The sequence below is a fragment of the Primulina tabacum genome, chromosome 17 (genome assembly GCF_025594145.1).
Source record: "Primulina tabacum isolate GXHZ01 chromosome 17, ASM2559414v2, whole genome shotgun sequence".
NCBI lineage: Eukaryota > Viridiplantae > Streptophyta > Magnoliopsida > Lamiales > Gesneriaceae > Primulina > Primulina tabacum.
In genome coordinates this window covers 31,858,895-31,885,568 of record NC_134566.1, presented here as the reverse complement: position 1 = coordinate 31,885,568, position 26,674 = coordinate 31,858,895, and the positions used below count along the sequence as shown (strand labels likewise).

The following is a 26,674-nucleotide window of genomic DNA, read 5'->3' as shown; positions in this document are numbered from 1 at the left end:
TTAATATTATTTCAATGTTCTATAATTTGTCCCACAAAAAATAAATAAATCAATAAAGCAAGAGATCTCCCCAAGAAAACTTTCTTGATACAGAAGCATGCCAGAAAATATTACTAAATATGGCCTACACATGCCCGGGTGTGTACATATTTTCAAGCACTCGCAAGTGATTCGCTTTTGGTGTCATTCTGGAAACAAAATAAAACCTTCCAACCACGCAAATGAAGAACTTTTTAATCGTCGTCTTCCACATTCAACTTAAGAAAATTTGCTAAGGGTCCAGAAACACATTCAACCCTGTCTTGCCACCAATTCTATGTCAGCTCCAACTTCAGCTATCTTAGTTTCTTTAGACGCTTTTGCAGCTCTGGCCACACTGACAACATCAAAATCCAATGCCACTTTTTTCACTAAGCCTTCAAGCATCTGTTACAGAAAAATAAGAAATAATGTAACATAATAGAGGAACAACTTGGAAGCAAAACAGAGATTAATGATAGAAGAATTATGGTCTAATTGTCATTGCAAACTATGTAATGCAATGTCATTCTCATGTTACTATGTTACATCCGCAAGCTGTCTATCCATACATATTTTAAGAAGCCATATTAAAGTGAGAATTTTTTAGATGCCATAACAAATTCAATGCCGGGGACAACCAGAAAAAATTGCATGCACATGAGGGCGACTTCAAGACTTGGGCACATTTAAAGTACATATCAAACATAGGGCTGAGTCCTTGACAGAAAACTTTATCCACACATCAAAATATTATAATTTTTTTTTTTGAGGAACCAAAATATCATAATCGAGGGCAAGGGATTGGCCTCTTTTGAGACATGCAATGCGTCGCTCAATAATGGTATTGCCATTTAGGGGAACTGTTGCAGTGTTAGATATCATACCAATGAGCCAATGGCCACCAAAGATCGGAATCTTGAATCAGAATCAACAGTTTCCTCTTCTGCCATCTTCAGGAGATAAAAAGGTAGAAATACAACTGATGAATTATTAATAATTTAACATCATAACCATCAGTTTGATGATATAGTCAAGTCATCCTTGAGAGGACAAGGGTGTGTCATTTATTTTTTAAATAACTTTGTCTACAAAATTATACCTCCAATGCAGCGGAAAGAACTTGAGACTGCCCTACCTCATCCTTCATCTCAATCAAAAGAACGGAATAGCTGAAGAGCACAAAAAAGTGCAGATAATGACTAGGGAAACAAATGAATACAGCTATTGTTTGAGGAAAAGACAAATAAACAGATCTAGGGTAAAATTTTGTTTTTTTATGGTAACCATAGGGCTAATAACTTGGCGAACATCGGTCATCCCCAATCAACTACTTACTTGAGTAACAATGTTGCATAAGATAATTGCACGTTCTTGTTAGCAGACAGCCAACAACTTGAGAAAGCATCAAGAATCTACAAAATCAATAATGGAGAAGTATCCGTTTACTAACCAACCAAGAATAAATAATAGGTTAGATAAATTACAGCATTTGCCACATATATCCAGAGATACTAACCTCTGCTCGATGTATTTGTAACCATCCGTTATGATATGAATTTTTGAAAAGATTAGTCACTGCACGAAGGCCGGTCAGTAAAGTTGAGGGGAGTGGACTTGAAGTTACCTTCTTGATCAACTCAACAATAACATCTGAGGATCGATGGGTATTCAACATCAATTTACATTAAATTTATGGGTCGCAGCATGAAAATGCAAAATGAATATCCAAATCAAGAGACATAAGGCTCAGCCATCTTTCTCTGAGTATCACAGCAAGTTTTTACTGAACAATCAAGATTATGAAAAACAAACAAAAAAACTAATCCCAACCCATGCGTGGAAATGTTGTTAGTAAATCTAATTGAGTACCATTGCCATCCTGTGATTGCTGGATAATCTTAGTCGCTCCATCAGGATGCAGCACAATCATCCTCACAACATCAATGGCTGCAAGCAACATAAGAGAAAATTACCAAAACACCACAATGTTCGATCTTAGTTCAAGGAGGGTCACTTCCAAGTTCCATCACATCCAATCAAACCGGTGGATATATAATTAATAAATCATATGGCAAGATTCTGCGATAACTATATAAAGATAACAATGTAGCTCAACTTGTAATCCGTAAATACTTAATTTACTGACATTATAGTACAAGTGACAGCAGTATTTTGATCAGGTAAAAAAGTGCTAACATGATAGAATGGAGGTTGTGAGTTTAAGTGCCTCAAGTCAATGTAAAACAATATCCTAAAATTTCCTAAGTTAAATTGATGTAGAATTAGAAGGAGAAGTAGAACAGGGAGGAAAAGAGGAGTAAAAGAGAGAGAATGAAAACAGAAATGGTGTGGTAAGGTGGCTATGAGGGAAGGAAAGAAGAGACAGAAAATCAAAATAATATTATTAATCAAAATATGTCCATTAAATGTAATAATAAGCCAATTATAGGCTTGTTAGATCAACAAAAAAGAAACGTGGATAACTGAAAATAAGTACCAGATAAAACAAAACAAATAGAAGCTTGTTTATAATCCCGCCAAATCAAATTTCAACCCTTCTATTATATTATTTTTCACATCAACAATTCTCTGCCAACATAAAATATTGTCCATGTCGTAAATAAACTATATGCCTAAGAACATTTTGCTTACAAAAAATTATATTGTATGATACAGATTAATTCAGGTTCTGTCTGTCTCAATCTTATATGGATTAGCACTGACATAAATGGCATAACAACCGCCATGAAGCTACAATTAATCAGAGTGTTTCCTCACTCATCAGCAAGTCTTATGTAATACTAGAATATCCAGGAAATCTACAAATCATCAAGTTCTGATTAATCTACTTCAGGAATTTTCCTTGCACAATCGAACTAACATGCCAACACAGAAGGAAAGATGATTGCATGTGAGGGTGAAAGCAACTATAACTATTAGTCTAATTACAGTTACCTGGAAATAGTATGTCAAGTGGCCATGTCTTCAACAACTTCAGCAATAATGCAATGTCAACATCTGCAAATCTACTGCTGTGATAGTGTGAGGTGTCCTTCAGAATTTTAACAATGGCATTCAATCTCTGGAGATCACCCTCATTCAGTTTCAAATGTATACTCGCCTTCAGGAAAGAGTTATACAGATAAAAGTCATGCAAAAAGTTACATAGAACCACGGATCGAAATGCAGTCACCAACATTTAATGAGAGTAAGAATAATACTGGGTGTAGAACATTTCAAATCTCAGTGAACATACATCATTTAATGAAAAGTAAAATATAACTACTTAACAAATATCATAATTACAAGAAAAAAGAAATATCCAAAATTGAAGAAAACAGAGAGCAAGCATTTTACCGGGTCAGACAGCATTGTATTGTTAAACTCCGATATTTTTTTGAGGATTCCATCAAACTGAGCAGTGTCAAATACAAGCATTCCTTTCTGGATGACAGAATAACTTTTGTCCTCAATTAATTTGTCGGAAGCTTCACTACTAGAAAAGGCGAGTGACATCTATATTGAACCGCATGATAGAGTAAAGAAGCAACAGTAAAAACTCTACACTATAGGGTTCAACTACTATTATACATCAATGAGATAATTTTTTTTGTCATGCGTGTATACACCGGATACAAGTTCAAGAAAAAAGAGCTCACAATAGGTAGAGATGGGGAATACCTGAGTTAGCCCATCTACGAAGGTGTTTCCCACCACTTAATGGCCAAATGCTCAAGTCCCAAACATTACTATAGTTCATCAAACAAACTGAGACCTCTACATAAATTCAAGAATTAAGTAGAACTCTAAAGGTGCTTTAATGGGTGTTCTATATCTCTCTCTTTCTCCCTACACACAGTTCTTGATTAACCAAAATTAACATTTGTGAACTTGTCTTTTTATTACACGTTTTCTACCCAGTTACAGCAGACCATCGATTCCCACATAATACCCATCAGGATAATATTATTAGTGGGGTACAAAAAAGCTTAACACCCTTCTGATGCCATCAGATCAACATTCATGATATCACTAAGTAGCTCACTGTGTTTGCACGAATATAGCACAAAAAATCTTGGCTACAAACTAAGTCTTCGGTTCTCAGAAAAAAAGTGAAGACTAGCCTGTTACATAAATAGGATGTATTATATTATGAAGAAATGCATGGAAGCCAAGAACAGAAAAATTCAACCACAAAATGAAAGCGAAAATGAAAAAGTGGATACTAAAAAATTACTTTGGGAATGTGTTTGTAAGAAGGCTTTGATATAACATCTGCAAAGCAATAATCACAATCAAGCAATAATCACAATCTCTCTATAACTAAAACAGAGTTCGTGAAAAATAGAATGCAAAGTCAACAATAAATGTTACCTGACGATTTAGATGGTGCTCCTGGTATATAAGCACTGGCTGAAGTATTAAAATGAGAAAGGAAAACATGTAATTAAGTGGCATGTACAAAACTAAGTTCAGGATTGTCGTGAACTGATGAATGTTTAACTCACAGCCAGTATAAGGGTCTCGAAAAGATGGATCAAGGGTAAAATCCTTTTGCCCTGTATTTTGCAGAATAAACTCGACAATTTGTTGCCGGAAAGAAAGAGGTAAATCTTCCTTGAGAAGCCACTTATCAGCCGCAGCATATGGATCATCTGTCAGTCAGTCATTGCTTACAACAGTATGAAATTCAGGCTAATAGTGCAAGGCTATATATTTTGCAAATTATATCTCCTAATGGAAGAAAATCATTAGAAGGAACAATCAAATCATAATACGTGCAAGAATGTTTAATCTTGTAATACTCTCAGATTCACCTGTACGGGCTACGAGCATGATTTTAATGATTTGGAGCTAAAAGTGGCCCAAATGACTTCCATGGAAAATAGAAAAATACCTGCACGATTGTATGGCAATTTACGCATGGACCCACCATCGCCAATGTCGACATCGAATACTGAAGATAGTTCAAATGGTCACTGGCAGTGAAATGGAACACATATATGAAAAGGTGAATTGAGAAAGAAAGAGGCTAACCATAATCATATTGAATTCCATCAAGAAGAGGGCGATTCGTGTTATCACCAGGTCCATCAACCACTTCACCAATCTGGATGTAACATAATGATTAAGAACAAAAATGAACATTAAAATCGAACAACCAGACATAAATTAGATAAAAGCTAAATTACATGCTTTGAACAGAACTTTACTGATGTGTAATCCTAATCCGAACTGCATTGCCAATGACAAAGTAAATTCAGGTAGGCTAATCGTACAAACCTTAGTCACAAAATGCCTAGATGCTAGATTTGGTTATGATGTATAAACCATTGAGAAGACATCAACAAAATTATTTTATAAAAAAAATTTCAAGAAATGAAATAACACATCACAAAATGAGGGCACATGGTTGTCCAACCATCTAAAAAGGAAAATTAAAGAGGAACAAGTTTTTCTTAGAGTGAGCCAAGGGAGTAAATGAGCAAGGTCATGAATGTGCTCGTCTCATACCTTATCCCACCTCTGCTCCCTCATATTCCATGCATAAGCCACACCATTGTCTCCTTCTCGAATGACCTTTGTCTGCCCATCACTATTTCCTGATAATCATAGAATTGAAACAATTGGCATTTATTTTATACCTCTGAAACTTTCTAGTTCATGGTTCCTAAACTAGCCAACACATTGACAAGAAGAAATTTACTTTGCAACTCATACCTGGAATTTTTAATGCATCAAGTCCAGGCAGATCTTGTAATTTCAGTCCCCCAACTCTTTTCCTATAGCAAAATAAAAAATTGTCTGAAAACCACAGTAAAAGGGCACCTAAATCAACAAGAAGCTAAAAAATAGCATCTTTCAACTGAAATCTATGCATCATCCATGATGATGATCTTGAAACATGACCATCCCTGTGTTTAAGAGTTATCAGTCACGAAAATCAACTTCCCAGTTATCCAACTTAAAATAAACATAATTATGAGCTCGAGAAATTTAACAAGAACAGATGGTGTATTACCTACTGAGCTTGTACTGAGAGACTTGACTGGCAAATGAATCGAGTTCCACAGTATCGGCAAACTTATCATGATTAGAAGTCCATATACGAACAATGCCATCAGAACAAGCTGTCACAACATCGCCATTTTCCAAGAACTTGGCATCCCAAACACAACCAGGATGCTCAATGCTTTGGACACAAACACCGTCTGCACTAACATGGTTTTCATGTAGAAAACAAACAACTTCAGATCATTACGTTAGTCCCTTCAAAGCAGAATAAAAATCCGAATAGTGTTGTAGAATATGATGCCTTAAGGAGCTTCAAAACTTAGATGCTTAATATAGCTGAAACCGAAATGAAATTTTCTTTGTCACAAACAGTACACGGGAGAATTTAAAGAACAGTGGAAATTTTTGGTGACCTAAAGAATATTTATTTACATGTCCTCCCCGGAGAAGCAATACACAGATAAGCTAAAATTTGACCAGCCAAAGAATCTGAAATTTGATTGTTGCTCATAACTTATATTTTCTAAAGGATTATGACCAAAAACCCTGGTTAATTTAACCAGGTATAACGACTGCAAGAAACTGGCAAATAATCTCAAATGCTCAGAATCATTAGAAAAAAGAAAGTCAAACCCAACAAATATTTAAATGTGGTCTCGATAAATGACAAGAGGAAGTGACCTTTCCATATCTTTGCGGAGCAATCCTCGCTAGCACTGACTATAAGCCCAGAGGCATGAGCATCAATAGAATAGACTATAGATGTGTGACCAACCATCTCCATCAGATGTTCTCCGCTAAGTGCCCATAGCCTGATGGAACTGCAATAAACAACAAGAATTTAGATAGCCAAAAATTCGAGAAAACTTAATTTCCACATCAAAAGGGAGAATCAAACAAAAAAAACTAAGGAGCATATGCCTCTTTGGTCCACATCGCTTCAATCACAAAAATATTTGTTTTTTCATCTATCGAGATAGTGTAAATATATTATTCTCCGTTCGATTTTCTATATAAATAGAGACCAATCTACAATGGGCCCCAAGTGATTTCTGGAGCAACACGACACTTTCATCAAATTCTTTTGCTTCTATTTTGCTCAAACAAGAACTCGATTTTGAGTTAAACAGCAGTGTTGAGGCCAAGTCCTTCTCGAGCATAAAATGGCTAGGTTTATCATTCTTGAGCTCAAAGTGTAAAGTTCAAACTAGGCATTAGACTTGACTTGAATTGTTTGCCCCCACACATCTATGAACTTGCTATAGTCTGTATTTTAGGTTACATGAGTATGTAAAACTGCATACAGGCACACATTGATTAACTTATCTATGCAGGCCCAACTTCTCAGAACAAAACTTTCTTGTGGAAGGGGTTTCATCAATAGTTGGCTTGACGATGAGCAATAAAATAAACAAAATAATTTACAAATTCACTACTATTAAAAAAATTATATACGTGACGAGAAATATTAGATGCTCAACTGCAATGAGTTCAAATGAAAAAATGATTCATCATTCACAACCATGAACCATCACAAAACTCAACAACAGACAATCTGCATATATTTAATAGCAAGCACATCGTGTAACTGAACGTAGACGACGTGCCTAACACCGAAAGAAAGTAAAATCTCACCCATCATGAGATGCCGAAAGGATTCCTAAACCTGGCATAACAGCTAATCCTCTAACCGTATCTGCAAAACACCAAAGTTTCTTAAAAACAAGCAGGGCACAGGTATTCACATAAGAAGAATGAATATCAGCTAGTAAATCCACATGCAGTTACATTCTCTAAGGAGAAGCTAAAGATTGTGTTTTTTCCTTAACCACATCCAAAGATTTGCTAGCACAACAAGTTTAATAGGATCATTGGAACTGGGAACAAAACAACTAAACATGAATGTGCATCCTGATATGTCTTCGTGGATTAGACCCTATAATAAGGTAAATCCATGTAGTCCATATAATAGAATACATATGGAGACACTGATTACGTCAATGTTTTCATCTGTGAAAAAAATGCATAAAACAGATCCATGTGCAGTCCATTCACAAATGTTTTCGTCTGTGATTGCGTAAAACAGATTCACATGCGGCCAACTCACGAAATAACCACTATACAAAAAGGAAAGAACAAAGTAAAGCATTGCCAACCTAAACTGTGGAACAAGAGTAGAAAACAAAGGTGTATGTACCCATGGTTATCAATTTACATGCACATCCAAAGTATAAGATGCTTGTGTTAGAACTTCAATTTCTTCCAGAGCGTGTACAAAAAGAGGGGGAGTGCAAAGTCATAGAGAGTAAACAAGGGACAAAAAAAGACCTGTATGTCCAAGAAAGGTATGTATACAAGACTTTTCTTTCCAAAGCTTCAAGGTCATATCACTTGAACCTGGATTAAAGCAGAAGTAATTGAAATTTAATTTATTGAACAATATCTATGGCTGATCCTCAAATTTGTAACCAACTTTTAATATTTTTGCTCTTAAATACCACACTAGACGTTTTCACGATTATAAACTTCGAGCTAGATTTTCACCATTCTATTACTTCAAGCTAAATCCAGAAAATATTGCAAGACAGTAAATATAGAGATGCTTGAGGTTTTTCATTTTTGCATTTCAAGCCCGCTTAACATAATATTGTTTGACCACAAATATAAGTCAAAACAAGGCACTTCATGTTCTTCATAGCACTAGCATGGAATGAACCACCCTGAGAAAATCTCACGGAGAAAACCCACTATGTGTTTACGTCCAGACCACCAAAAAACTTCAACTAAATTTTATTATGATCTGGCCAAAATGTAAAGCACATCAAGTTGAACGAAATTTTAAATTCCTAATGAATCATGAAAAGGATATATTTGGAACTGGAGATTTATAGATAATGATGAATTAAAAAATGAGGCAAAAAGTTTGAATTACAGCATACACCTGTTACAAGTTCGCCGGAAGGTAACTTAATAACTGCCTGAATTGGTGCCTTATGAGCTTCCCAGACCTCAATCTGTTTACCCTTCCTCCAGCGGCTCAATGTACTAAGTTGAAGCCGTCACAAAAGAGAAGAATCAGAGAGAAGCACATTTTATCTGTGAGCATCAGAAATAGGACATATTCTTGTCTCCATAAAGAATAAAAAGTTAAATGGTCTAGGTTAGGAGCACTTGTTTCAAGAGAAACTATAAACATGAGTATTTCAAAACTGAGATAAAACAAATGTCGTGACAAATCAATGGACATAATGGTCACCAGCATATAATCTGACAATACGGATATTTAGCAACTAACAATTGTGTACCAACCACAACTAACCATCAGTGCGCATGCATTTTGAATTATGATATTTATTGATCAAACTAATTACATATTTACAGCACAATTATTCAAGCACAGCATCAATGGATAATTCAGAAAGTACAATCATCTGTATGATTTGGTCTGCACAGGTGTGGAAACAGAATTGTTCACAAGCAGGCTCAAAAAGTAATTTTTTTCACAGGCCAGATTGTCCATCCTTGATCACAAAGCACCTTTGAGGCATCTTTTTGCATGCCAGAAAAATATAAGAAAGGGACAGAACTAATAGGAGCAATGATATTTTGAGGCAGTAACATCACCGTAGAAGTTTGTGTAACCAGAACTTGAATTTGATGAGGGGAAATATTAAATAAAATAAAGATAGTGCTCATACAGAGTTAACATCAAGACTTCCCTTCTCTTCACACCATCCAACAATTATAAACAAAAACCATCCGTAGAGAATAGAGATATGACATACCAATCAACTGATGTTGAGACAATATCTTGCCCATCCAATGCAATACCAGTGACTTGCAATTTATGACCCTTAAGAGTCTCAAATTTCTCTTCATTGGCCAAATTCCACACTAGGACAAGAGTATCCATTCCTCCTGATACAATCCCGCCCTCCGGAAACTCCTCATTTGGTGAGATCCAAGCCAAAGGGCCAACAAAACTAGTATGGCCTAACAATATTTTTGACATGAAGAACTCACGCTTATTTGACTCATCCAGTGTCCAGAAACGAACCGTTTTGTCCCTTGAAGAAGTGGCTATACCCATATTGCCACATATGCAAATCCCACGAGCCTACAGATCACGAATTCAGCAAAATGTATCAATTCAATTCACACCAAAAATATGCACACTCTTCAGTAAGTTAACCCAGTAATTATAACAGGGCATTAGACTCTGGATTGAAAACCTATGTGCTAGAAAAATTCGATCTTTTTTCAGAATAAAAAAGATATGCACAAGTTTTTGATCGAGCAAACCACACTAATAGCCACACAAAAAAAAAGACATATATTCAAAATAGTAATGCAAGAAAAAAACTCAACATTAGGATGGACTGAAGATAGTGCCAACGACAATAATGAAACAATTCAAGGATCATCACTTGGCACTGAAAATAAATTATTAATAGAACTCAAGAAAGAGGAAACGAGCAAATCGAAATTATCGTCAAACCAAATACTTAATCCAACTCAAGTTCACTCAAAAATGGAGCGCTCAATCTAATTTCCTTATAAAACTCGTAACAAGAACTGATGGGTTACAAGCAGGCTTAAACAAATAAAAAACGATAAAAGAAGTAACATATAAAAAGTTTACATCGTCTTCGTGGCCTCGAAGTTGGCATCTCAATTGATACTCCTCATTATCGATTTCCATGTCAAATAAATACTTCTTGATTCCTATAAAATAATACCGAATTTGTTGATTCTGGACACAAATCTAGGGTTTAAGGAGGCTATTTTCTTGTGAAAAAAAATCTCAATGCATCAACCATCCATCAGACAAATAGATGACTGGAATCTGAATGGCTTGTCTTCCAAGGCTTTTGCTCTATTCATGTTTTTGTTAGTAAATGCAAAACACTCGCATAAATGTGTGTTTTTTTTATATTAAAAATCGAATTAACTATTTCAAAATTAGTCATTGATTTTTAAAATGCCTTTCAAGGGATTTTCCAAACAATACATCTGCTGTTTTTAAGTTTCATTTTATGGATGGATTTGGCTTAAATTAAATGAGAAATTTGAAATTCATCCTAAATTTTTTAATAAAAAAATCAGTCTAATAGATTTCAAATACTTAATCCAATCACTCTTAATAAATTAAAATTTTGTAACAATATATATTTTTTTCATGGAAAACAATATAGTCTTGAGCAAACGAAGGAGATGAGCGAGCGACCAAGCTCGAACTCGGCTCGTTTAAAGCATATATAGACAGACTTGAGCTCGGCTCGATTTGAGTTTTTACAAGGAGATTTGAGATCATGAATAGTTTAAGTTTGGTTTATCAATAGCTCATTTATCATGTTTAACGAATATGACTCAAGTTTAGCTCGTCTTGGAGCTCATCAAACAATGTAATTTTCGAGCACGCTAAAAAAGCTCATTGAACATTATTAGTCAAAAAATCAACTAAAATATGAGAATTTAAAGGGTAGACATTTCATTTTATAGCATTTCAATCATTTTCCTTACACTCAAATTTCGATATGGGATAATGCAATTTATTATTGCACACTCAAGATCCGACAATCTGGTCGAACTCGAGCTTGCGAACAGGCTCGTGAGCTTACAAGCCAAATATCGTTAAACTCGAGCTCGACACGATAAAATTGTTGAGCTCTATAAGCTTAACAAACGATTTCGAACAAGTTTTTTATAGAGTCGAGTTCTGAGTAGCTCGCGATCTATTGATTTGTTTTCATCCCGATGCAACTTCAAAATAGTTGAAGTGAAATTCTGCGACAGGAAAGAAAAATTATATCGTATTCAAGAACTATTCATACGAGAAATGTCACACCCCGAGCCCAGGCCCGCGGCTGCGTGACTGCACAATGGACCCCTATAGCAACTACTTCGTATTCGTTCTCGCTTTACGAAAATGATTAACCCAAGTTGCAATAGAAGTCCATTGTAAGCCATTATAAACTCATTTTAATCTTTCATTTTTAAGACGTAGGACAAGGTATCACAAGAAAGACAAATAAGATAGATATCTAGCATCTAGCTTCTCCACTGCCACCTACGCTGTCTCATTATTGGCCTCACGTGGAATGGTGTCTACCTGATCAATATCTTATCATCTTGTTTTAGGTGTGTATGTCAAGTCTCGCTGCTTGACCTACCAAATATAGAACTTGAGGTAAATCTTTGGTTGTAGAGTTCACATCTCAAATCCCTGCTGCATTTTCATTATTTTGGACTGAAACATGACTTGATGACGCTCATCGAGCTTACAGATTCAAAATGACCCAAGTTTCTGGATCTTGAAATTCTTACGAGTTTGTCGTGGTGACGGAGAAGTTTAAAATAGTTACATTGTGCCAGTATGATATTACCTGTGGCTTCTAGGTGATCGGGTCTAGTGTTCATGTCTTGATGCCATTGTTTCATTTGAAACTGGAAGATTTTACAAATGAGAACTTTTTAATAGAACATAGATTATTTTGTTTGAAATATAGAACAAGTTTCCAAATTCAACTGTAACTTTGTTTAAAATCGAAGAAACAATCAAATTACCCACATAACATAGATTTAACTGTGTATAACATTTACTTAAATAATTATCTATATGAAACTTCGATATGTAACACATATTTTTATTACTGAAACAATCAAGTGTTATAATATCAAACTGCCCAAATAAAACATTTGATTTGATCCATAAAAGCTATTCTCATACTTTTATTTGCAAAGCCTGGTAAAGAAAGATACAACAGTAACATATAAACTGCAAAATAAAAGCAAACTATGTCGGTACAAGAGAATGGTACAAATGCCTGGTTAAAATAGAGCTTCTTATCATTCCGAGCCATCGGGGAACGGAGTCAAGGCATCTAGCTTACCGTTCACATAGTAATCGACAACGGCCTTCATTCTCACAAGCTTGTCTGGATGATAGTTTACATGAACTATAACAGGCTTAATCTTGCTGAGTTTAGGATCCTTTCTAACGGTTTTGAAAAGAACTTTGCTGTTCATGAAGAGAAAGTAATCCATAGTTCTTTTTGAGGCATGAAGCCCCTCATATCCCGGATGTGATGGAAAGAAAAGCTCCTCGTTAAATACGGCTTGGTCCCAGGCATTCTCACGAGCTAAACGAGCAGTCACACGATCTAAAAGCTCTATTGATGGGATGGTTGGCCTTATGTAAAAAAACCCAGAATTGTACACCCATATCCTTATCGTGTGAGCATATCTTGCCCAACCCATTTTTGGTTCGTCAAAAACATCGTCGTATCCATAAGCAGTCGAGTTGTCGTGACCATCAGTCATGGACTCCACATCTGAGTCCCGGTAAAGATTTTCAAATGGATTTTTCAAGTAGACTATATCGATATCCGATACAAGAACGCTATAGCCTAGCTGCAAGAACTCCCTCAAAAACCGAAACTTCAGTCCTGAAACAGCATGGTTTCCTCCTGTTTTTGCAATGGATTCGATCCCCTTATCTTCGTCTCCCTTACTAGTGTCTCGTTTATACACTGGGACACTGTTTGACTGACAGAAACTAACAATTTCATCATCCAAAGCAACAACTAGATAATTAGGTATACCCACTCTCTTGATACTAGTGAACCAAATTTCCAATTCTTCCTTCACATTGGAATTTGCAAGCGCAACAATAAGTTCTCGATTTACAGCAATTTTGTCCAAGATCTTGGCCAAACTCGGGTTCACTGACTCATCAGGTACAACGGTTGGGTTGGTTCGTAATCCTTTCACAGTGCCAAACACTCCAGTTTTATGCTGTTCACCCAAAACCAACACATGTTTCTGAGCACTATCTTCCCCCTGTTCAGCCAATTGAAGCTTCTCCTTCAACTTCCGTATTTGTTTTTTCAACTCTGCGTTCCTCTCTGAAGCAGCTACAAACTCTGCCTTCAAAATGTTAATGCGTTCTGACGACTCGCACTGGGAGAAAATAACCTAGAACAGAAACGTAGACCAAGTTGAGAACCTCATACTCAGACAACAAAATACCACAACTTTATAATTTACAACCTCATGTAAACACAATCACACCAAAATATCAAGAAACACCGGCTTGCATCTATTTGTGAATCAAATAGTCCTTAAATATGAAAGTAATCAAATAATCATCCTAGCGAGACTTCAAAAATGTAGACTTCTCTAACGTAAAATCTTGGTTATTCCACAGCCATCAGCGGCAACAAACTCCCCCAAATCGGCAGAAACAAACGATATAACTGTAGGGGAGGACCCAAGAAATTGGAGAAGGGGAACCAAACAAGCTTGGTGATGATGTGACATATTTTAGGGGGCAAAATATGGATTTGTAGAAAAATTATATATAAATTTTGAAAATAATCAGACGAGGGGAGGCAATTGTGTCTCCTGTTGGGAACACCTCTGTACAGAAAAAACCACGAGTCCTCGTGCTCCAGGAGTCAGTTTGACCTCCTAACTCTGATACTTATCCCAAATGCTCAATCTCATGGAATAGAGGAATCGATAGTTTTATGTTAGAAAAATATCACTCATAGTATACCAAATTCGAACACTTGGAATTTTATTTGTGTTAGTTTCAGTCTTCAGATCCTATTTAGGTAAAATTATATTTAAAGCATCATATGAGATATTTAGCAACTCATATGATGTCTGGACAGTATTTTGTAAGTCCAAACTCCACCCCTCCCCCACAAAAACAAAAAGAAACTATTCACCATAAGTTAATAAACCTAAGAAATTGCAATCAAGGCTTCACATCACATCATTCCAGTGAATTAGAACAAGATCCTCAAGCGAAAACACGATTTTCAGTCATCCAACAAAGTTGACCACGGATTAACTGTAAGAATATATATATAAAATGAACTTGGGACCTGCGAGTTAGATTCCGCGATGAGGTGGCTGACGGGAGGTAGGGGGACGAAGAATCCGTTGGGATAAAAGAAAGCGAAGATGCAACCGGCAATAACTCCGGCAGCTACTGAGGCGACGATTCTGGATCCTTTCGGCGATTGGCCACCGCCGTCTTTCTTCATCACTGTTCCGTCTCTGCGAGCGCCAATCATGGCGGAGGAGCACGAATTTTAATGCACAATGGAAATGGAACCAGACAGCGAGTAGAGCAGACCTCTGTAAATTTACGAATTATTATATATAATATAATTATAAATATTACACGAAATGTGACAAGTCAACCGTTGTAACTAATATTGAATTTTAAAGAAAATAATATGAGTATGTTTCTTTTCGCCCAGTTCTTACGAATTTTTATACTGTGAGACGGTCAAACTTATTGATATTCACAATAAAAAGTAATACTCTTAGCATAAAAAATAATACATTTCATGATCACTCAAATAAGAGATTTATCTCACAATCTCACACAATTTTTACCTTCGTTTACGTATAATATATATGGAATTTGTGATAGTATTCAAGAACTCCATTCATGTATACCATTTATACCAACAGGCAACAACCCTGCGTCATTTGATAGATATCCAGTAACATATAAACTGCAAAAAGAACAGTTGACATTACATTCGCAGTAGGAAAGGCGAACCCCAATCTGCTATTTTTTTGCGTAAGTAATCAACAACGGACTTCACTCTCACAAGCTTGTCTGGATGATAGTAGTTTGGAATCTTTTCCAACGGTTTTGGAAAGAAATTTGCCATTCATGAAGTGGAAGTAATCCATATTTCTTTTCTAGGCATAAAGCCCCTCGTATCCCAGATGTGACAGATAGAAAAGCTCCACGTTTAATACGGCTTGGTCCCAGCCCCAGGCATCCATATCCTCATCATCGTGTGACCATATCTCGCCCAGCCGATACCCATCATCGGTTCGTCAAAAACGTTGTTGTATCGATAAGCGGGTAAGTTGTCGTGACCATCATTAATTTGGTCCTCATCCGAGTACCTGTATAGAGATTCGAATGGATTTTGCAAGTGGACAATATCAACATCCGATAGAAGAACGCTATAGCCTAGTCGTTCCTACCATGATTTACACAAATAAATTATAATAAACTTGTAACTATTGCATACCAAAAAATTAATAATATAGATTTCTAATTAATAAAATATACTGTATTAATATTAATAAAAGGAAGAAATTTGTAAAGATTAAAATAGGGAAAATATTGGTAAAATATCAAATATAAAATGGACAAAAAATATTTTAATCTGTATCATTAATGTATAGAAAAAGGAAAACTATCATCTATTTACATTTATTATTTTTAAGAAACAGTTACACCCAAACAACATCGTCGTCGTCGTCGTCATCATCTTTAAAAAATAAATAAATAAATAAGAAGACGACCAATTTCCATCTTTTACACAGAAAATATCCATATACAAAAGCAACATACTGAGAAATGGCTTCAATATTCATCCCCCATCTGCATTTTCAGGAAATGAAATGGGATACTAGTTTTTTTATAATTATATACCAATTAATCAAATAATTTATGTCTTGGGAATAAAAAACAACAAGAAATTGTATTTTTAATTTTAAGAATACCAAACATAAAAATAAAATATTTTATCTATGTGACATCATTCGCTGGACATATTTTCACGACATATAACATTTGAAATAAAAAGAATCTCTCTTTTGCGAAAACAAAACAAATTTGCATCGAGATCTTTTACCATATTTTCCAAAAAATTTTATCAGAAAAGTTTGTTTCGCAGAAAAAGCACACTTAAAAAAAATTCGATACGGATTTCAAATACGTTCAGTATTGAAAATATGGAACGATTTGGAAACAACTGCAAGCACAAAACTCAAAAGTTTAACATGAAACAGGGAGGATTTTAAATCCACATAACCACAATATATCCAAACCTTTACCAAAAGAATTAGCATAAAATGTCCTTCGTATTCCCATGTTAAGCTGCAGCTCATTTTTCAGCTGACTGCCATGTGTGGTTGTAAGTGATTAATTCTCCTGATAATGCAGACATACACAATCGGATCCATAATCTCATGCCATCACATATGAGTGTTTTCTTCGGTAGCAACTTGTTCCTATTTCAATAAAACATATAGTCACTCTTCATCTTCTGATTCTGAAGTGTCCCCAGTTTCGGGAGGAGCTTCTATAGCAGCATAATCAACTCGCCTTTGCCCCGGGTGAATAATTTCCTTGACCATGTCATTAGCTGTAAGATGGAGCGAGTGGTATGAGAATTAATGTAATGAAAATTGTACCCCCCAAATAACAGCAACTTCATATTAATGAGAACCTGATAGTAGAATCTTGAAAAGTAGCGTCTTTGCAAATTGGATTTCTGCTTCATGATTGCTTACAAATTTAGCCTGCAAGATACAGGCATAGCTGAGATGAGTTGGGAACTGATACATTCAGGCACTAATTTCTGTGAAAGTTCCTCAAAAAAATGCATGTATATGAAGTGGCCGGAATTCCTACTAATAAGAACTACACTTCCCGTTCTGCCTGCGTAAATTTCACAAGAAAATTAGAGGTCCTCTAGGAGAGAGGCGAAGGGAGTAACACAATCAAAATGAACTAAAACATCATCTGATCCAGCAAAAATGTCAAGCATCACAAAAGCAGAAGATAAGTATTCACCATTTCACCGTATAAGAAACCCACAAGTTGATCTAGTCTTGGCTGATGCCTTCGGAGGAAAGGGCGCAGATGATTCATATATAATTTCCTTGCTCCCTGTCAAAACAAGAGACATAAGCGAAAGATTCACAAACAAAAGTGAAACATAATTACACAACGATTCATGTTAGAAACATTAAAATATTTAATACCTGCAACGTAAACCACAGGAATCTTTCCCAAAAGGAAAAAGAAAATCACATGAAAAAAAAAACACCACCATTATAATGTATTTTACAATCAACAGAACCACTCATTTGCAGTCTCGTGAACCAATAAAGGGGTATACATGGTTTCTTGGCTAGGTAAGCTTCTTACATATGAATTATTTCAAAATTTCAGGTTAATATGCAGCAAAGTTCCATCCTCCATCGTGAAACATATTTACCATGAACATAATACGGTGTTAGAACTGATGGGTAATTCCACAATTCAAATATAACTTGAGAAAATAGCAAAGACAAATAACATTGCAAGTGAAACAAGAAAAGTGAAATGCACGAGCTTACGTCGACAGATGGCAGTTGAAGCCATACGAGAAATGCAAACTTCATATGATAGTAGAGAGGAAACCTGAAAAGACCAAACAAACTTAAATCAAAATCTACGATTACCAAACGATCGAGAGAGACAAAGACATATTATATTGAGATTTCGTAAGCGTGGGCAGTGAGCCTTAATCAGATGGAAAATGAAGCAAGAAAATAGGTCTAAAATTACCAATAGAGAAATTTATCTGTGAACAACTCGACAACACTGAAAGATCCATAAGCTGCAAACATGCGATCAACTATATTCAGTTAAGGTAATAAACAGGATAAGTCAATAAGATTACATGATTTCAAGGTTTCAACAGATGTAAGTTTAGTTTTAGTTCTGGAAAACATATATAAGTGTGTCATCCCATCCTACAAGCTAAAATTATAATAAAAATTGTGATAGGACAGCATTCTTGAGCAACAATAGACATAAGGCACTAAAAAATTAAATACAATTTTTTTTTCCGCAACTCAAACACCAGGCAACATACTATACAACTCTCTTAACCTGGTTATTTAAAAAAGCACGAGCGTAACTCTGAAGATAGGACTAATTTGATCTTATTTGACCATAAATGTGTGGATAAAAATTTTAACAATTTAACTAACCAGCCCAATACAAAAGCCATTTCTGCTGTTCATCTTGATCTTCTGCCTCGATGGCTTTAAATGTAGAATATACAGGCAAGACAATCCCCACAGAACAGCTACAAGAGACATACATATCGTCAATGGATTATCAACATTCCAGATCCCACGAGCAAATAAAAGTAACTCTTAACAGTGAATGTGGAGAAAATTTCAGCTCCACAAATCATTGCTATAATTTTCCTGAAGTTACAACTGATATAGCATAAGGAATTGAATGACCAAACTGTACATGTCGGTGATGTCACCATGTGAGTGGAAGTAGACTTATGGTAACAGATTCAAAGCTACATTTCTTTAACTAACAGAAAATTCAAAGCTCACCATGCGGTGCGAACCACAATATTAGAACCCAGGGGACAGAGAAGTAGTCGAAGCCCAGCCTGGAATTATCAGTGTTGTGAGCAATAAATCACAATACCAAGCACCAATCGCATTACTACGTAGAAAAAGAGAGCAGTAAATCACTCAAAACAATATTAAATGCCAATAAATCCAACTCGCTCTTCCATCACACTAGCACAGGAAATACTAAAACACAAACTCTTCCAAATTTCGAGCCATACCACAGCCTACCCTTCACCAATTCCGACAATCATATAGTAGATCCAAAAAGGGACACATTAATTTTTATAGTTTCACATGCTTGTCAACAGAATAAACCAATATCACTTGATCGACTCCAATTAAAAAAAAAAACGAACAGAATACGCAATCATCCAATAATTCTAAATAATAAGCTGAATTGAAGAGTATTCCAACAAAATTCTAACCCAACACAGTATTTCCACTGAACACCACAATATGACCTGATCATATGATCTCCGAAAACCAGCAGAAAATCAAAAGCCTTGAAAAACTCACCTCGCCGGACATGCTGGATGCGAATAGAGCCATTTTCACGATTCAATTCACGGTTAAGGCAACGTCGTTTAACCCCGAATCAACGTCGTCTATTTTGCATCAGAGGAACAGGATCTCGTCGGAAGGATTTTTGACTCAAAAAGGGGTGGCTTAACGACAACTCTTTGTTTAATGTAAAACCCTTCTTGCTCAAATCGGAACTCGCGTGAGTACTCGAACCAACGAGAAAGCACCAACCAGGCTTCGGATGACCCTCTTTCGATTCAGGCTCACGTGGATCCGTGTGGTTTTAAAACCCAAAAAAAAGAAGAAGAAATTAGAACCGAGTTATAAAGTACGGTTCAGTTTGATTTTGTTTTTTTCTCTAAACCGTGGTCTATTAAGAAGATTAGATCACTTGTGAGACGGTCTCATGAATATTTATCTGTGAGACGATCAATCCTACTGATATTCACAATAAAAAATAATACTTTTAGCATAAAAAATAATATTTTTTCATAGATGACCAAAATAAGATATCTGTCTCACAAAATACGATCCGTGAGACCATCTCAGTTTTTGTCTATTAAGAAAATAAGAACTGTTCCCAAAACATTTTAAAAACCTACGTCATTTATAAGTTAATGAGATTCTATTATTATCAAAGTATTATCCTTGCATAAAATGATTCTTATTCATTATAATAGTTGAATGCCATTATTTTTTTATTGACCTCAAAGGAAAAAATAAAATGATTGGATGCATATTTCGGACGATAAATGTATGTTTAAAAACTCAACCATGTACATGTTTTGGTTTGTTGGAAATATGAAAAATATTTGTGTTGAAAATTATAATGTTGAATGTTGAAAATTAGGTAAATTAGGTAAAATTAGGTGTTGAATATTGAAAATTAGTGTGTGATGATGTATGTAATGATGGAATTGTTTTTGGATTGTTTTCCAAAGAAATCCTATAAATAGGTCTCCATTTGTAAAGATTTGATACAATTGAGTAGATAGAAAAATATTACAAAGTGTGTAGTTTGGTAAATTTTGAGAGTTTGAGATTTTTACTTTTTACCATAAATTTTTATTTTTTCACAACACGTTATCAGCACGAAGCTCTAAAAGTCCTCCATACTTTTCCAAGCTCCAAACATAAGAAAAAGGTAACAAAAGTAATAATATTTATTTTACTGTTATTTATTTATTGTATATATAATATAATGTTATTATATAATAAAAATTAGAAATAATAAAAATAATTTTTTTCAAAAACTTGTTATAAATCCTGGGAGGATGTTAAGACGACATCCCACACTCTCGGTAAGGGATACGACAAGTATAAAAGCCTATAAGGTTTTTAAACAAAATAACTTATGACACATCATTATAATAATATAATATGATATACATAATTATTTAAACATGACTAATATTATATACATCATATTACCTTTATTTTTTGTACACCAACGGTCATAAACGGTAACAAAACGGCTAGTTTTTGCCCTATAAATATGATCTCACAAACACATTCAATCACTCCAACTTTCTCTTCTTCTCTAAAAATTATTCTTCATCAAATTTTTCGAAGAAAAAAGAAGATGACTTTCTCAATGTTATTTTTAATTATTTTGGTTATCATACTCACGAGTCTTTTATTTATCAGAGAATATCCTCCTCGTGTGTTTTCTTTATTTTTACAAATGCTTGTACTTGTTGTTTATCAATTACTTTGTATTGCAATATTCATTAACTAACAAAATGCATCGTAATTTTTTGTAGTACCACCATGTCAAATTTGACAAAGCTCGAATTTGTTGCGCTCGACATCACGTGAAAAAATTATATACCATGGACTCTCGATGTAGAAATGCATCTTGAGTTATTGGGTCTAAGCGAGACCATTAAAGAAAATGGGATATCTTCATCACAAGAAAAAGCAAAAGCTATAATATTTTTGCGTCGACATCTCGATGAAGGTTTAAAATGTGAATATCTCATCGAAAAAGATCTCATGACTCTGTGGAAAGGATTGAAAGAAAAATTTGAACATATAAGGGAAGTTATACTTCCGACCGCCCGTGATGAATGGAATATGTTAAGATTCCAAGATTGTAAGAAAGTCAGTGATTATAATTCAGCGATGTATCGAATAATCTCGCAGCTAAAATTTTGTGGACATGAGGTTACAGAATCAGAAATGCTTGAAAAAATATTTTCCACGTTTCATGCATCAAATATAACTTTACAGCAACAATATAGAGTGCGAGGATTTGCGAGATATCCTGAACTCATCGCCTGTCTTCTTGTGGCGGAGAACAACGAGCTATTAATGAGAAATCATCAGTCCCGACCCACTGGATCAACAGCATTTCCAGAAGTAAATGCTGTGAGTAAAAATGAATTTAAACCTGAAAACCAAAATCAAATCCAGAGACAAGGTTTTGGTCGAGGTCGAGGTCGAGGTCGAGGTCGTGGTCGTGGTCGTGAACGTGGACGTGGAAGTGGTAAGTGGTCATGGTCGCGGCCGTGGTTTTGAAAACAATCGAGATAGTTATTATTATAACTCATCTCAAAAGGGCGTCATGAACCACCAACAGAAAAGGCATCATGAGAACATGAGTGTTAATGAAAATCACTCGAAAAGATTTGAAAGTTCTTGTTTCAGATGCGGCACTCCAGGACATTGATCTCGTATTTGTCGAGCCCCTGAGCACATTTGCAAGCTCTATAAAGAATCGATAAAGGGGAAAGAAAAAGAGATCAACTTCACTGAACGCAGTGACCTATTTGAGTGATTCAACTCATTTTGATGCTGCTGATTTTATGAATGATTTCTCTGGAAATCATCAATATGTTGGTGGGATAGAAATGAACAATATTGATGCTACAGATTTTCTCAATGATTTCTCTGAAAATGAACAATATAATAGTATAATATAAATGTACAATAATTTATTTTTCATGTATTCATATAATAATGTTTTATTGTACAATTATGATATGTGTTATATTTACATATGTATTGTCAGTAATTTTATTTCATTGCATATTTTTTTTTGAAGTTCAAATATGGAAAATGCTATGAGCAAAGCTGAAGTTTGCATACCTGATAGTGGTACAACGCACACTATTCTCCGAGATAAAGGATATTTCTTGGAACTAAAACCAACAAAAACAACGGTGAATACAATATCAGGTCATGTAGACTTGATTAAAGGATGTGGTAAAGCACAATTTTTGTTACCTAATGGTACAAAATTTTTGATCAATGATGCTTTATATTCACCACAATCGAAAAGAAATTTGTTGAGTTTTAATGATATATATTCCCATGGTTGTGATAAAACTACCAATGCTCCCTACTAGATTGCATTATACACATATAAGTCCCATTGAATCAAACATGATAGTTGATAATTCTTCAATATTAACCAATTGGCATGATCGATTAGGACATCCTGGTTCAACAATGATGCGAAGAATTATAGAAATTACACATGGTCATCCGCTGAAAGACCAGAAGATCTTTCAGAATAATAAGTTGTAAAGCATGTTCTCTTGGAAAACTTATTATAAGACCATCACCAGCCAAAATCCAAACTGAATCACCAATGTTTCTTGAACGTATTCAGGGTGATATTTGTGGACAAATTCATCCACCATGTGGACCATTCAGATACTTTATGGTATTGATTGATGCCTCCAGCAGATGGTCACATGTATGTTTATTGTCAACTCGAAATGTTGCATTTGCAAGATTACTTGCTCAAATAATAAAATTGAGGAATCAATTTCCCGATTATACAATCAAGAAAATTAGACTTGATAATGCTGGTGAATTTACTTCCCAGACTTTCAATGATTATTGTATGTCTATGGGAATCATTGTTGAGCATCATGTTGCTCATGTACATACACAAAATGTATTGGCTGAATCATTGATTAAACGTCTGCAAATGATTGCTAGACCAATGATTATGAAAACAAAGCTCCCTATTTCTATATGGGGACATGCAATTTTACACGCTGCTTCATTAATTCGCATCAGACAAGTACATATCATAAATACTCCCCATTGCAGCTTGCATTTGGTAAAGAACCAGACATTTCTCATCTGGGAATTTTTGGATGTATGGTGTATGTGCCTATTGCACCACCACTACGAAAGAAAATGGGACCTCAAAGAAAGATTGAAATTTATATCGGTTATGATAGTCCATCAATCATTCGATATCTTGAACCTCAGACAGACGACGTGTTCACAGCACGTTTTGCTGATTGTCATTTTAATGAGGAAATCTTCCCAATGTTAGGGGGAGAACAGAAACATACCGAAAAAAAAATTACATGGTATGTATCATCATTGTTACATCTGGATTCAAGAACAAAACAATGTGAAAAAGATGTACAGCAAATTGTGCACTTGCAAAGAATAGCAAATCAAATACCAGATGCATTTGCAGACACAAAAGGGGTAACTAAATCATATATACATGCTGCAAATGCCCCTGCTCGAATTGAAATTCCAAAGAAACAAATTGAAGATACTCATGATGTCATTAAACGCCTGAAGCGTGGAAGGCTAGTCGATTCCAAGGATAAAAATCCTCGAAAAAGAAAATTTATAGAGAAACACGATGATCACAAAATAAAGAATGATGTTCCTGAAGAAACACATGATGATCACAAAATAGATAATTGTGTTCCTGAAGAAACACATGATGATGAAAATGTTCTGTTCAGAACCACAAACTGACGAAAATCATGAAATCTCTATCAATTATATTAATACTAGAAAAATATGGAACCGAAAAGATATAAAAGAAATTGATGATATATTTTCTTATAATGCGACAATCGACATCATAAATGATAATGAAGATCATGAATCAAAATCTTTTGGTGAATGTAAAAATAGGCAGGATTGGATAAAATGGAAAGAAGCCATCCAGGTTGAATTGGATTCGCTAAATAAACGTAATGTTTTTGGACCTATAGTCCTTACACCTGAAGGTGTAAAACCTATTGGATACAAATGGGTTTTTATTCGAAAGAGAAATGAGAAAAATGAAATAGTAAGATATAAAGCTCGACTTGTTGCACAAGGTTTTTCTCAAAGGCCTGGAATTGATTATGAAGAAACGTATTCTCCCGTGATGGATACAATTACGTTTCGGTATTTGATTAGCTTGGCGGTATCTGAAAATTTAGAAATGCGTCTTATGGATGTTGTTACAGCTTACTTATATGGATCACTTGATAGTAATATATATATGAAAATCCCTGAAGGATTTAAGATGCCTGAAGCACAAAGTTCAAAACCCAGAGAATGTTATTCTGTGAAATTACAAAGATCATTATATGGGCTAAAGCAAAACGGTCGAATGTGATATAATCGACTAAGTGATCACTTGATGAAAAAGGGATATGTAAATAATTCAATATGCCCTTGTGTTTTCATTAAGAAAACAACATCCGGATGCGTAATTATTGCTGTATATGTTGATGATTTAAACATCATTGGAACGAATAAGGAAATTCAAGAAGTTATGTCATACTTGAAGGAAGAATTTGAAATGAAGGATCTTGGAAAAACCAAGTATTGTCTGGGTTTACAAATTAAACAAAAAGAATGTGAAATATTTGTTCACCAGACAAATTATACAGAAAAGATCCTTAAATGTTTTAATATGGATAAATCAAATCCTTTAAGTACTCCAATGGTTGTTAGATCATTAAACATAGAAAATGATCCATTCTGTCCATGTGAAGATGATGAAGATATTCTTGGTCCAAAAGTACCATATCTAAGTGTTATCGGTGCCCTTATGTATCTTACAAATTGTACAAGGCCTGATATATCTTTTGCCGTAAATTTGTTGGCAAGATTTAGCACATTTCCAACAAAGAGACACTGGAACGAAATTAAACATATATTCCGTTATCTACGAGGAACAACAGACTTGGGACTTTTGTATTCAAAAGATGCTAATCCAAGTATAATTGGTTATGCCGATGCTGGATACTTATCTGATCCACACAAGGCACGTTCCCAAACTAGATATATATTTACTCGTGGAGGCACTGCAATTTCTTGGCGTTCACAGAAACAAACGCTTGTAACAACTTCATCAAATCATGCCGAGATTATTGCACTACATGAAGCAAGTCGTGAATGTGTGTGGTTAAAATCAATGACCCAACATATCCAAATCTCATGCGGATTATCATTTGACGAGAAACCTGTGATACTATATGAAGATAATGATGCATGTGTTGCTCAAATGAAAGAATGATACATAAAAAGCGACATAACTAAACATATTCCTCCTAAGTTCTTCGCATTCACTAAGGAGCTTGAGAAAAATAAATGTATTGATGTTCGTCACATTCAATCAAGTGAAAACTCATCAGATCTCTTCACAAAGGCACTTCCTACGACAATATTCAGAAAACACATATATAATATTGGGATGCGCAATCTACGAAATTTGTGAAGAATTGCTTGTGTCAACATGAGGGGGAGTTTACGTGACTGCACTTTTTTTCCCTTACTATGGTTTTTATCCCAATGGGTTTTTCCTAGTAAGGTTTTTAACGAGGCAGTACAAAATCACGTAATGAAGACATCATCGTATCATGATCATCATCAGAAGGGAGAGTGTTGAAAATATGAAAAATATTTGTGTTGAAAATTATAATGTTGAATGTTGAAAAGTAGGTAAAATTAGGTGTTGAATATTGAAAATTAGTGTGTGATGATGTATGTAATGATGGAATTGTTTTTGGATTGTTTTCCAAAGAAATCCTATAAATAGGTCTCCATTTGTAAAGATTTGATACAATTGAGTAGAGAGAAAAATATTATAAAGTGTGTAGTTTGGTAAATTTTGAGAGTTTGAGATTTTTATTTTTTACCATAAATTTTTACTTTT

The 26,674-nt window shown here is 34.9% G+C and overlaps 3 protein-coding genes across 3 annotated transcripts; all 3 read right to left on the bottom strand.

Moving 5' to 3' along the window:
- Positions 1-35: 35 nt before the first annotated feature.
- On the bottom strand, positions 36-10,947 carry LOC142530750 (uncharacterized). Its single transcript, XM_075636556.1, has 22 exons — positions 10,679-10,947; positions 9,822-10,153; positions 8,978-9,081; positions 8,365-8,433; positions 7,672-7,732; positions 6,718-6,857; positions 6,044-6,233; positions 5,743-5,804; positions 5,536-5,624; positions 5,059-5,131; positions 4,919-4,978; positions 4,530-4,676; positions 4,396-4,434; positions 4,259-4,296; positions 3,379-3,465; positions 2,977-3,142; positions 1,891-1,968; positions 1,538-1,671; positions 1,357-1,433; positions 1,121-1,190; positions 906-971; positions 36-426 (listed from the first exon to the last, which is right to left on the bottom strand). The coding sequence occupies exons 1-22, from the start codon at positions 10,736-10,738 to the stop codon at positions 292-294; spliced, it is 2,277 nt and encodes a 758-aa protein (XP_075492671.1). The 5' UTR covers positions 10,739-10,947; the 3' UTR covers positions 36-291.
- Positions 10,948-12,671: 1,724 nt separating this feature from the next.
- LOC142531056 (arabinosyltransferase RRA3-like) lies at positions 12,672-15,198 on the bottom strand. The gene is made up of 2 exons (XM_075637058.1): positions 14,931-15,198; positions 12,672-14,013 (listed from the first exon to the last, which is right to left on the bottom strand). The coding sequence occupies exons 1-2, from the start codon at positions 15,120-15,122 to the stop codon at positions 12,886-12,888; spliced, it is 1,320 nt and encodes a 439-aa protein (XP_075493173.1). The 5' UTR covers positions 15,123-15,198; the 3' UTR covers positions 12,672-12,885.
- Positions 15,199-16,805: 1,607 nt separating this feature from the next.
- On the bottom strand, positions 16,806-20,051 carry LOC142531127 (HVA22-like protein k). Its single transcript, XM_075637183.1, has 8 exons — positions 19,750-20,051; positions 19,210-19,268; positions 18,847-18,944; positions 18,419-18,470; positions 18,208-18,271; positions 17,660-17,755; positions 17,313-17,385; positions 16,806-17,228 (listed from the first exon to the last, which is right to left on the bottom strand). Exons 1-8 carry the CDS (start codon positions 19,780-19,782, stop codon positions 17,116-17,118), a joined length of 588 nt encoding a protein of 195 aa, XP_075493298.1. The 5' UTR covers positions 19,783-20,051; the 3' UTR covers positions 16,806-17,115.
- Between the last annotated feature and the right edge of the window lie 6,623 nt (positions 20,052-26,674).

What these genes read in the sequence shown, in the direction of transcription:
- LOC142530750 (XM_075636556.1), bottom strand. Translation starts at nt 10,738, where the DNA reads ATGGAAATCGATAATGAGGAGTATCAATTGAGATGCCAACTTCGAGGC. An exon ending in TCTCAGTACAAGCTCAGTAG is followed by an intron (nt 5,805 to 6,043) that starts GTAATACACCAT and finishes ATTTTGCTATAG; the next exon opens with GAAAAGAGTTGGGGGACTGA. An exon ending in TACAAATACATCGAGCAGAG is followed by an intron (nt 1,434 to 1,537) that starts GTTAGTATCTCT and finishes TTGATTTTGTAG; the next exon opens with ATTCTTGATGCTTTCTCAAG.
- LOC142531056 (XM_075637058.1), bottom strand. Translation starts at nt 15,122, where the DNA reads ATGATTGGCGCTCGCAGAGACGGAACAGTGATGAAGAAAGACGGCGGT. An exon ending in TCGCGGAATCTAACTCGCAG is followed by an intron (nt 14,014 to 14,930) that starts GTCCCAAGTTCA and finishes TTTCTGTTCTAG; the next exon opens with GTTATTTTCTCCCAGTGCGA.
- LOC142531127 (XM_075637183.1), bottom strand. Translation starts at nt 19,782, where the DNA reads ATGGCTCTATTCGCATCCAGCATGTCCGGCGAG. An exon ending in ATTGTGGTTCGCACCGCATG is followed by an intron (nt 18,945 to 19,209) that starts GTGAGCTTTGAA and finishes TGTCTCTTGTAG; the next exon opens with CTGTTCTGTGGGGATTGTCT. An exon ending in GTTTCTTATACGGTGAAATG is followed by an intron (nt 17,386 to 17,659) that starts GTGAATACTTAT and finishes TGTATCTTGCAG; the next exon opens with GCTAAATTTGTAAGCAATCA.